This window comes from Melozone crissalis, unplaced genomic scaffold, assembly GCF_028551555.1.
Source record: "Melozone crissalis strain CALT ecotype California unplaced genomic scaffold, PUWL_Pcris_2 ptg000029l_1, whole genome shotgun sequence".
In the NCBI taxonomy this organism is placed as follows: domain Eukaryota; kingdom Metazoa; phylum Chordata; class Aves; order Passeriformes; family Passerellidae; genus Melozone; species Melozone crissalis.
Window position 1 is genome coordinate 17,880,299 of NW_026535807.1, and position 12,619 is coordinate 17,892,917.

The 12,619-nt window shown below is 40.0% G+C and overlaps 1 protein-coding gene across 4 annotated transcripts in view; it reads left to right on the top strand.

Moving 5' to 3' along the window:
* ATP2B2 (ATPase plasma membrane Ca2+ transporting 2) overlaps positions 1 to 12,619 on the top strand; it is a 403,583-nt gene that overhangs the window by 352,078 nt on the left and 38,886 nt on the right. For all 4 annotated transcript variants that reach the window (XM_054281065.1, XM_054281062.1, XM_054281063.1 and 1 more), the window contains 3 exons: positions 499 to 733; positions 6,412 to 6,591; positions 7,969 to 8,056. In XM_054281065.1, coding sequence (XP_054137040.1) covers positions 499 to 733; positions 6,412 to 6,591; positions 7,969 to 8,056 — 503 coding nt within the window. The remainder of the gene's footprint in view (positions 1 to 498; positions 734 to 6,411; positions 6,592 to 7,968; positions 8,057 to 12,619) is intronic.

The window sequence follows — 12,619 nt, forward strand, 5'->3', positions numbered from 1 at the left end:
TGGAGCTACCTAAAAACAGACACCAGACAGAATTAAGGGAATAAAAGCATATTTATTCCCTTAAAAGATAAATAAAAGAGTATTTATTGAAGGGCCTTCAGGTACATTTAGGGCCGATGAAGCCCCCCGGGGGCTACACCCAAAATGGACAATGGCTCACAGGTTTTTATACTTTTATAACTTTGGTCCATTTGCACATTGGGGGTTAATCTGCCAATTCCAGCTCCAGATAATGCAGTCATTGAGCCCAAGTTTGCTCCCCCCAAGTCCCTTTTGTTCCCATCTCTGGGCCCTGAGGCAGTGAGGTGTCCTTGATTGCCAGGCCTGGAGAGGAATTGTTGTGTGTGCCCAAAATGGGAAAGCTGCAGCTGACACTGGGTGTGGGGTTTGGCATTACACACTAAAGAACTGCAGGAGTACAAATAGATGAAAAACATACAAACTAAAATCCCAAGGCATCACACTCAGTTTTTATTCTCTTTTCCCTGCCCAAAACAGGTGTTCCAGGATCCTCAACGCGGCCGGGGAACCGCGCATCTTCAGACCCCGCGACAGGGATGAGATGGTGAAGAAGGTGATTGAGCCCATGGCCTGTGATGGGCTGAGAACCATCTGTGTGGCCTTCAGAGACTTCCCCAGCAGCCCTGAGCCTGACTGGGACAACGAGAATGACATCTTATCCGACCTGACTTGCATCTGTGTCGTTGGCATTGAAGACCCAGTAAGGCCAGAGGTACGTCCAATTTTTATCTTTTGTAAAACTGGACATAACCTGAATGGTTTCTTACAGGTTTTATCTCTTTTTTAAATTAGTTCTTTCAAAGAAGCTGAAAATCAGCTTTAGAAATGGGTTTTAGTAGATAAAAAGGCAAATAATTAAGGTGATAAAATTCAAATATATTTAAATAAAGGAATATAGGGCTTTTTGCAGTGCCAGACTGAAATGATCAGCAGAGGTTTTGTAATGCTCCCACATGTTAAAGAATTTTCCTTTAAGCAGTGTAGTGATCTACAACTCTGAAAGAAGAGAAGACAAGTGCAGTGATTAAAATTGTCATGATTATAATGACAGTTTCCAGAGAAACTGGAGTTTTTGCCATTTATTGTAACAGTTGTCACTTTACTTAAGATTTTACCTACTTGTTTTTAATGTTGTATTTGAAGAAGGAAAGGCTGCAGTTGTCATGGATATCACATTTCCATGGCTTGTACAAATATATATAAAATTTACTCAGCTCACCTGAGTAAATCAGTAGTAGGTGTGCACATGGGAAGCACACCCTTGCTTCTACACTAGTAAATTACATTCCTACAGAAATACAAAGGATTGAGTTAGAGAATTCTTATTTCTTTGCTGCTTGATAATAATGGAGAATTATTAATTCCATGTTAGGGTTTTAAAATGGTGATAGAACTTTGGCACTAGCACAACACAACCCCAGGTACCAACAGCACGACTGTGCCTTGCCTCAGAATGGATTTTATTGGGTTTTTCTCCTCAATATGAAGGTTAAAATAAAAAGTAAATCTTGTGTAGGTGACTACTGGATGATAAACTCCTTATCGCCACAAAGAGCAGATAAACAGCATCCACTTTATCTGTCATCAGATGGTCTCCTGCTGCTAATCCATCTGTCCCCACGGCTGACATTGCAAGGCTTTCAAAATGTTGGAAAATGTCCTTTAGAAGTTCTGTCTGCAGTGCTCCTTTAATGCTCCAGTTCACATAGACGGATATTTTTCAGAAAATATTTTGCAGAAAATATAGATATTTTCAGAAATATTTTGTCAGTGGCCACTGGAACTGTGAATCAATCCTCTCCCCCTCCTAAATTAAATCATGATCCACGTCAGAAAACAGCTTTAAGTCAGGTTCTGTGTGGTGTGACAGACTGAGGGATTGGGGAGCAGTGGGATTTGCAGTTATTATGGAAAATAGCTGCAAACTCTCCTTTCATGTGGTTGTTAGGAGGGTGTTTTGTAAGAGAGCTGCTCTTATCTTGCAGGGAATAATTTTTTGGGAGCTGGAGGTAAAAGTGAATAATTCTGCTAAAAATAGAAGGCAAATCTTACTTCTATGTAAAGAATCAAAGAGATGAAGGCAGGAAAACATCTTATTTCTAAATAAACACTTGAATATTGTATTGAATTTCTTGTAGGTTAGCACCAGAACATGCAGGAACATTTCTATTTTAGTGCAAGTCACACAATAAAATATTTGCAATTTCAGGATTTTAGCAAATTTTGGACATTTGGGACTTGGGTTTTTGTTTTTTTTCCACCTTGTTTCTTTTGACTGCTTCAGAGTGGCAATAACATCATGAAAATATTTAAACCAATATTTAAATTATTACTACTCTGCACATTATAAGAAGCAGTACTTTAGGGGAAATAAATGAACCAATAAACCCTGAGTCAGGAGAAAAACATAAAGTTCAGAAAACTCTGTAAGTTTGGAATATCTGACTTGGTTGGAATATTGTAATGTGCATGTGTGAAATCCCCATTGCTGATGCAAATAGCAAGATGTTGAGCAGTTACAGGGAATATTTTGCCAGAATGAAATCTGCTCATTAAATTGACTCCCCACTGGAGCTTATGCATTTTCAAAGTGCTTTCTGTAGGGTGAAAAAAAGAACAAAAAAATAAGAATTCTTGTTAAAACTGCTGTTTTATCAGTATTCTCAATATTCACCGGTGTCAGGATTTATTTGGATGGAGGTGATAATTCAGGTTATTCTAATAAAATTGTCCCAATCCTGGCAGCCTTTACCTTCCCTTCAGTTACACTCCTGTGTTTTCTTGGGAAGAATCAGGATTCTCCTTTTCCCTGAGGTGATGTTGGGCTGTGCTGTGGATCCTGTGGGACACGGCATCCGGGAATGATCCCACCAGGTGTTTTGGAGAAATCCTTCCTCTCTCCTGCTTCCAGGGATATTCTTGGGATACTCAGGGAACTTTCTGGCACTCACATCTCCCCATACACTAAAAAACCCAATTTGAATGAGTTATTTATCACTGATGTCCAGCAATTGTTGAGTTTTCTCTGGAATGCCCACCATGGACACCCGTGGCTTTTCCATATTCCCAGGTAAATTCAGACACCAGCAGCTGCTGGATTTAGCAAGCACTGAACTACTTGCTTGATATTTATATTTTGTGGGTGTGTTTTTTATTTTTCTTTGATAAATACACAGGAAGAGAACAAACAGAGTGATGCCCTTCTCCTGCAGAGATTCTCTGTTGATCCTGACACTCTTTCTGGCTTGATTTTAATGAGCCTGAACTGGCTCACACTGATCTGCCAGAAAACGCCTCCAGTCTGTTATTTCTGGGAGATGAATGTAAATCTCTTCCAAATATCTCCTATTTATTTGTCACCTGATTGGGAAAGATATTCCTGCGTTGGATACTTGGTGCATGCGTGCTTGCATTGGAAATTTTGCTTTGCAGAGGGAAAACAAACCCTAAAAAAATTGTGAAATGTGTACTTAAGCTCTGCAAAACTGATGGAAAATATCTGCTTCCTCTGCCCACTCAGTCTGCCAACACTCTTTCTCCCTTACAGCAATAAAAAAATATGAACAATATTTTAACTGTAATTACTGTACACACTATTAAATCAGATACCACCCACCAGCTGTCCAGAAAATGACAGGAGAGGAAAACAGGATGATTTCTCCAGTTAGATGTGAGTTTGAGATGCGTTTGCAAGTGGGGCTGTCCTCCCCTGACCTTGCTCAATGGGACTGACCCTTCATGGGAATATCCTTTTTTTGCTGCTTGCACTGTAATTTCTTTTTCTCCTTCCATTGGGCTGGTTCTCCAGATTTCCATCTAAATCTGTCCTGTCCTATGCATGAGGGTCACCACAGCTCCAAGTGGGTACCAAAAGCATTTCCAATTGACAAATGGGATTTAAGCAGGATTATGAATGTGGAAACAGGGGAGATCAGGGGTCATTTGCTTCAGGAACAGACTGGACCTGATCATTCATTCCCTTACAGAAACCTATTTCACATCACTAAAAGGCTTCAGGTGGAAATGATTTTTCCAGGGTGTACAATTTGTGGGGAAAATATTCCCAGTTAGAGGTGAGGAAATGGGAAGATAAAGCCCTGTCCCTGAATTCTGCCCTTGATTTTGTGATCTGTGTTGACAGAGTCCTGCAAACAGCACGTCCTGTGGACACACTCAGGGTGGAGGGATTTTCCTGGGAATCCTGGGAAAATGCTGCTCTGGTCATCACTGAAGTGTTGGTTTAGGGAGGCATTTTGGAAAACAGGAACTCCACAAAATGCCTTTAATAAATATTCCCAAACCTGGTGTGAAATTATTGCCAGGTTGGGAGAACCATTATCTGTGGTGTGGTGGAGGAGTTTAGGGTTTTCAGTGCCTTCCTAGCCCCAGGAAGTCCCTTAAAGCCCAAGATTTGCCACACTGCCTCAGAGCCAGGTTTGTCATAAATGATTTCCACATACACACTCAGTGATGTATGTGTAAAGCATTTGTAATAGATATAAAAATATAATATATATTATAACATATAATAAAACACACAGCGGTATCCCCTACTTGTGGCTACAGAGGAAATAAAAATATCTAGAAATGCATAAGATTAGCAGTCTAATGTTTGAGATGATATTTCCTTTTTCCAGCATTTTCTGCACTAATGGATGAGATGAATCCACTCAAATTGGTATTGAGTTTCACAACACATTTATATCTGTGCTGGAGGTTGTGCACTGAATAAAGACAGAAATTTCCATTTTGATACCTTTTCTTAAATAGTTGTGTGATTTTAAATTATTTTATAATAATTGTGCATTGCCATCTTCTGAGTAGGGCAGTTCACTTCCCCGTAGCTCTGTGAAGGGCTTCAGCCTTCATGATGAATCCTGGGGTGCTCTAGACTCTGGAAGGTAAAAATGAAATTTAGAGAAATGGTGCTGTGCTGAAGAATGAAATCCAGACTGTTCTGGACATGTTAAACACATTCCTTATTCTCCCACTTTAAATAATGTTGCTGTTTTTCTCTAGAAGAAATAATGCTTTCATAAGAATAATGCAAAATAATGCAAAAATGTGATGAGACTGAATTAATTAGTTAGTGATATTTACTTAGAAATTGTAATTAATTAGGATGTAGTTTAAGGGAACATAATTTTTTTCCTCATCTGAAACTGAGCTAAAAACATGGAACCTTTCTATAGCCTTCATTTACTGAAGTACTGTATTAAAACACCTTTATTTAATTATTAGGAATCAATCTTTTCTCTTAATTCCTGATTTTATTTTTTTAAATAAGATGTATATGATGCCAAATCAGAATGGAGCCCCTACATTAATCTCACAGTCCATGTTATACTCTGAATATTTCTCTCTCCCCGATACATTTCCTGTGCAGAAGAAGTTTATCTCATGCATGAAAAGGCATTTGTAAAATAAGCTTCACTTTAATGATTTTGAAATATGTAAAATGTTAATTTCAAACTCCTGTATTTAGGAATTCCACCTGTTGATGAGCATGAATTAAGTAGTGCTACATCACAAAAACTTTTAAAATCTTGTTGGATCAGAAGGAAAGTCATTTTCTGTACAGAATGTTTGTGTTATCCATTCATATTTACATGTGTTGAGTAGTTATGTTCAGCTTGCTAAAGGTCAAAAAAGCTGCAGAGCACTCATTTTTATTCAAGCCAGGAGAAAGTTGAAGGAACTGATCTAAAAGATATTTTTTACTTCTTGATACAAGATTTACCTTGCTTGTGGAGTGACCCCAACTCCAGAACAGTCAAGTTACAATAAAACACATCTGATTCCTCTTCCTGCTTCAGGCATTCGTTAGCCTGAAATTTTTCTGGATGGGAACACCTGTCTTGTGTTTTATCTCTGATCCAGGAGTTTTCTTTGCCCTTGCCTTGCTTCTGTGATTCCTTGGAGTTGCCCCTAGAGCAGAGCCAGGCAAGGTTCAGAGAATAAAGTGGGGATTTATGAAAGCCTTCAGCAGGCCCAGCTTGGGCAGCCACAGCCTCCAGAGGCTGCAGCCAAGGTGGGCCACGGGCACGAGTTTGTCACACAATGATCGGTTTGGACATTCACAGATCAGGGGTTAATGCTCCAATTCTAGCTGCAGGGAATGGAATCATTTACCCCCAGTTTGCTCCTCTCAACTCACTTTTGGTTATACTTGTTGTGGCCTGAGGCAGTGAGGTGTCCTTGAGTTCCAGGCCCAGAGAGGAATTGCTGTATATCTTATAATGTGCACAATTTATTAGTATGGCAGCACCTGTGCGTAATCAATAATTTTATCTGACCAAAATGTGAAGACAGTTAACTAGCACTCTATGTGGAGTTTAGAGTACAGGATTTGAAAACTACAAAAGCTAAAGCCCTGAGGGGTCTCTGCAGGTGCCAGAAGCCATCCGGAAGTGCCAGCGAGCCGGGATCACCGTGCGCATGGTCACCGGGGACAACATCAACACTGCACGTGCCATCGCCATCAAATGTGGCATCATCCACCCCGGAGAGGACTTCCTCTGCCTCGAGGGCAAGGAGTTCAACAGGAGGATTCGAAATGAGAAGGGAGAGGTAAACAAAACCCAGTGAAAACACCAAAATATTCTCCTGCACTGATATGTGCCCCGTAAAGACCACTTGGAAACATTCCTGCTTTTTTCTCCCACTAAATATTTACAATTCAAAACAGTGGTGAAATTCCAGTCTTTACTCTTCCAGGATTAGTGCAGGCCTAATTCTGCAGTTTTTAGAACCACTGCACTGCTCAACAGGAAATCAAAATGAAGCCCATTAAGGCAAGGAGTTTAAGGCAAGGAGGAGAAGGAACCTTGCAGCTTTATGGCAAGGAGGAGAAGGAACTCAACAGCAATTTTGCTTCTAAAATGAAATTACTGAGAACCAGATCCTCTCATTTCTTTAATTTATTCCACTTTCTCTAATGTACTCACACAATGATTTGCATAAAAAAAATTCCATCCTTTGGAATGTTTTTAACTCCTCATCAAAGATGGAGCTTGTGACGGTGTTCACAGGGGTTCTTGGATGATGGAAGAGATGAAGATCTGACTCCATGTTTCAGACGGCTGATTTATTATTTTATGATATATTAAATTAAAACTATACTAAAAGAATAGAAGAAAAGGATTTCATCAGAAGGCCAGCTAAGAATAGAAAGGAAAGAATGATAACAAAGGTTTGTGGGTCGGGCTTTGTGTCTAAGCTAGCTGGGCTGTGATTGGCCATTAATTACAAACGACCACATGAGACCAATCACAGATCTACTTGTTGCATTCCACAGCAGCAGATGATCAATGTTTACATTTTGTTCCTGAGGCCTCCCAGCTTCTCAGGAGGAAAAATCTTAAAGAAAAAATTTTTCATGAAAAGATGTCTGCGACAGGAGTTCACAAACAGTTCCAAAAAATAAAAATTTATGCTGCCTCTTGAGTCCATCACAAATGAGTGGACACAGTCATATGCTCCCTGCATGGATGGGTGGAATCCTGGGAATGTTAGCAAATGCAACAAGCTTGGCTTTGCTACTGTTGCTACACAAGAAAATCTTGCCATTATTGGTGCTAAATGAAGGATTTGGGTACTCCTGCAGAGTAGAACAACAAACTTGTGAACAGGTTTGATCAGCTTTGAGAAGCTCCAGTATCCTTTATCTAGAGCAATGATTCTGGGTGGAATTATCCATAAAGATGATAGGAAAGGCTGGTTAGGTATTGTGGAAAAATTTACCTGTGTTGGCCAGCAGTTGAGCCCTGTCAGTACTGGCCTTGTCTTCACTTGCAGCATGGATGGCTGCTGGAATTTTTCTGTGCTTTGGAGAAAAGCTGCAGGTTTGAGCAATGAGGGGAATTTTCTGACACAATAACATAAACTCTGCTCATCACAGGCTGGAGATTTTACTGTTTGGGTTCTTTTCTTTGTTCCCCCCTGCAGATCGAGCAGGAGCGGATTGACAAAATCTGGCCAAAGCTCCGGGTGCTTGCTCGCTCTTCCCCCACAGACAAACACACTTTGGTGAAAGGTGGGTGCAAACTGCTTGTGGAGGGCTGGAAATCAATGATAAAGATGTTAAAGCACATCATCTGCTTTCATTTCACTGTTACAAACCCACCTGAGTTGTCATCCTTAACTGCACCACACAAGGAAGTTTCCTTGCGCTCTTGTGTTTGTGTTCTTCCTCAGCCTTGACATGGAAAATAATAGGAAACTCCTTGGCAGGAATAATAGAAATAGCAACAAGATGCCTGGCAAGTGCATTTAGGAAATCTCATATTTGCCTTGTGACTTTTAATTGGAATGAGACTTGAGCTGGGAGGGAAAATGTGCATTTGGAGGGCAGAAAGAAAATATTGCTGGGAAACAAGATATAAACAAGAGGAGATGTAGATTTTTTTTTTGTCTTTGCCTGCACTGCTTTATGAGGGAAGAAAGAGCAATCTCATTGAGAGTGAATCCAGTCACTCCAGTGCATCTCTTCTCCCAGAATTATCCTAAAGGGTATTCCAAGAGAAAAAAACCTATTCCTGTCACAGCAGCAGTTATTGGGATGGTGGAACTGGGAGCTGCCCAGTGGAGATTGGGATTTTCAGCCAATTCCATTTTTCCTATAGGCTAATCTGTGTGAATTGCATTGGCTCCCTTTAGATTCCTGTATTTTTAGAGTCTGCCCTGTAGGAAGTGCACCATACAAACTCCATTCTCTCCCCACATTGTCTGCAGATGGAATGCTGCCATTAAAGATGGTGTGGTTTGCAGTTCCCTTCTTTCTTTTGAGGACTTGACATCTTATTCAGTTTACTTGGAGGCTCACACTTCATGGCTGGTGAAATCAGGCAGTTTCTGGGCAGGAATAACATCATTTTTGGCCATGCTCAGGTAGAAACCCTGTCAGCAGGTTGCTGTTTCCTGATGAAGAAAGAGCTGGAATATTTTGCTAAGGCCCTGGAAAGTCTGGAGAGCCCCTTTTAGCAATTCTTGGAGCAGCTAAAGTTCAGGCTAAGATCCAGCTGATCACATACCTGTTTTCAGCTGTTGACTGCTCCAATATTAATCCAAATTTAGGTAGGAAATCCTTTAGGTTTTCTTCTATAATTCCATACATGACTGATTGCAAAGGCATTTGAGCATCATGCAATTTTTAAAAATGCCTAGAGCAGAAGTCCCATTGTGAATTTGAAGATTGGATCAGTTGGGTTCTTTGGGTTTGAGACAAGGTGGAAATGGATCATGGTGCTGGATGGGGCAGCTGGAGACAGAATGTATCATCTCCATCCCCCCCCCCCTTTTATATGTATATTTTATAATGTACACAATTTATTATTATGGCACTACCTATGTGTAATAATACACAAATAATACACATTTCTTGGAGAGATATGCTCCAAAATAGTTTTCCAGCAGGGGTTTGTTCAGGATTGGAAAGGTTTGGAGGGCATTTTTATCTCCATGGGTCAGTGTTAGACCTGCCCAAGGTCAGCTGAATTCTCCTGAGCAGTGCATCTCAAACCCTGTGCTCCAGGATCCTGTTCTCAGAAAACAACCCTTGTTCATCCCAGCAGCTGATTTGTTTCAGAAACACAACAATTTGTGTTTCATTAAGTGGATTAACCAAGTCCCTCAGGAGTGCTCGTCTGAATCATTCAGGATTTTCCCTCAAGAGGAGCAGGAAACCTTTGCCAGGGAAATTGAAATCAATAGAGAGCTGGAGAGAAAAGGAACAGCAAATTGTTGATGGTTTGTAGCATAAGCACTTGGACAGCCCAAAAGATATTTGCTCCTACTGAATGCCACATGCAAGTACCACAGTTAATGTTTCAAAGATGTGACAAGGTCGAGAGAGCAATTAAGTGTCTTAACAAAGTTCAAGAACGAGTCTGTGGAAATCATGACGGAATTTTTTGGCTGGTAATACTCCAAGGGCCATTAAAAGTTACAAGAAACTATTTAAATGTTCACTAGTTTTGGGCCTCTTATTAAAATGTTATGTTTTTTCTCAGACACTTGAGGGATTGAGAGGATTTTCTCCCCTTTGATGTATTCTATCTGCTCTAGGCTAAAAACACACATCAGAAAATAAACTTTTTTTATATTTAATTTTTAATGACATACAGCTGCTGGAGGGAATCTTTTTTCCCCTTAACATAGCACAATCCCACCCAGCAAAGGATCATTTTTATTTTTCACTTTTGTTTTCAGTACTGCTCAGGGACCAGAGAAAGGCATGGTTCAGCATTTCAGCCTGGGCAGACACTTGCAGTCAAACATTTGTGGCTTTGAAGTAGAGGTAGATTGGAAAAACACCAATCAGAATGGTTTATCTTCACAAAGCCCTTCAGTGAAACCAAAATCTCAGTCCCACTGAAATACAATTTGGGATGGGTTTTAAGACACCTTTCATATTTTAAAAATTTCATATTTCATATTATTATTTGTCAAATTAAAAATTCCATATTTTTAACTCTATTTCCAAATATAACAAGTAAAATTGCATATCATTTATACTGATGTAAGGTTACAGTGCTATTGCTGAAATAATTTAAAATTGTCAGTTTATCTTTTAAAAACACTGCAGGAAACAATTGTTTAACACTGATGGGAAATATCATCAAAAGAAAAGATCAAAGAAATACTCAGTTAACCAATTAAACAAGGGGTACCTTCCAAAATATTTAAATTAGACTGGAATTTTCTTTTTGGTGATATTAAAAACAGCTATTCTCATGCAGGGCTAATTTGTTATCAAGCAGAAAGGGAACTTTAAGAAAAAAAAATTTTTAGTAATTACCCTTAATTACTCAAATATTTCAACTATAATTTCATGGCATGGTAGTATGTTCATAACCTCATTAATGTGGAAAGTTGTGAGATGGGTACAATAATCAAAATACAGAAAATGTTATTAATTGATATTCTGAACTTTGGGGAAGAATTTTCACTTAATTCCCAATGCTGTCTGTAATGTCATATAGAACATTTTTATATAAAAAACCTTTAAACTTCTATCCAGGCAGGTATCCAAGCATGTAACTGAAATAAATTTCAGCTTTCTCCTTCAGACAGATTTTGCAAATTCTTGTTACGTTAACAGGGAGCTTCCAGACGTTTGAAAATATTAAAAACTAACCTGAAGAGGACGTGTTTATGAAAATACACGGCTGTGACTCTGTTTAGCTTGTCAAAGAAACACAAATCTGTGTGATCCTGAGGGAGGATCAGCTTTCCTGCCTCTCTAACCCTGAACTGGGCTTCAGCTCTGAAATCCTCAGCTGCAGCTGAATTTTCCTGCCTGTTTTAAGCAGTTGAGACAGAAAGAAGTCTCTAAACCAGGAATGTTTTTTTCTCCCAGGATTTTCTAACTGATGCAACTCCAAGGGTGACAAGCAAGGATTGTTTAAATAGAGCAGCACTTGTCCTGTGACAAAGGGAGAACCTGTCTGTGATGGGTCTGAGCTGAGCCATGGGTGCAGAAGAGACATTGTTCTTTGATATTCCCTGAGTTATTATCCTGAGTGGATTTGATTTAATGCTTGCTTAGTGTTAGATGGTAGGAAGGTGGAAGATGTAGGATAAATTTCAGTTTTGTATCTCGTATTTTGTGCTTTTTACGGCAGGCTTAGGCATTTAGAACCCTTCTTGATGACTCTGCATGATTGTTTTAAATCTGATCTTTGCCCTCATCTGACACAAGCTGCTTGCTCTGAGAAACTTGTGTCTTATGCAAGCCACAGGACAAATTCCTACCCAAATTTCCTGCCCAAATTCCTGCCACATCAGCGGGATCCCTGTGTGGAGCCCACTGTCATCTTCTGCTCGAGGTGTGCTCCTGGGGCTGTTGAATGAAATTCTTTGTGACAGGAGAAAGTCATGGCTAAACAAGCTCAACAGAGGGAAGAGGCCAGTGAAAGAGCAAAGGCTGTTTTGGCAGGAAGCTTTGCTGAGAGTAGAAGAATTCCCTGTGAAAACCTGCTTTTATTAAAATCCTGTATGTAAGCATTCATTTGGAGTAAAGCTGTATAGTTGGAAAAAATTTCTGGTTGTTAGACATGATTGATTATTACTGGAGCTTCTTTTCAGCCACTTGGAGTGAGTGCAAAAGCCAGGGAATGTTCTCTTTACTGGCAGCCTGTCAGCTCATGCCCTCAGTCACATTTTTCCCTGATCACATCAGAGATTAATCCCCACAGCTCAGAGGGAGAGCCCTTCCTGGGCATCCTTCTTCCCTTTGGTCTCCTCACACTGTGAATTTAATCTGTGCACATTTCTCAGTACTGAAGAGAATTCTTCAGGTGAAACCTTATCACAGCCATTGACAGAATATTAAAAACAAACCTTAATGTGTTTGGAGGGAGGCACATGCTGGGAAGAAGGCAAACATTCAGCAATGGGAGGAGGAAGAGATTAAAAAGAGCAGGCAGAAGTCAGGGAGTGTTGGCAGAACTGTGATAAATCCTCTGAATCCCAAATAATCGTGGCTGCTCCATTTTAGAAATTTGTCCGACGTACAGACGGGTGATTTGCAAAGTCCTTCTCTCCTCCATGGGTAGCACTGAAATCCATCCCCAGAATTCCACATCTTTCCTGTGGG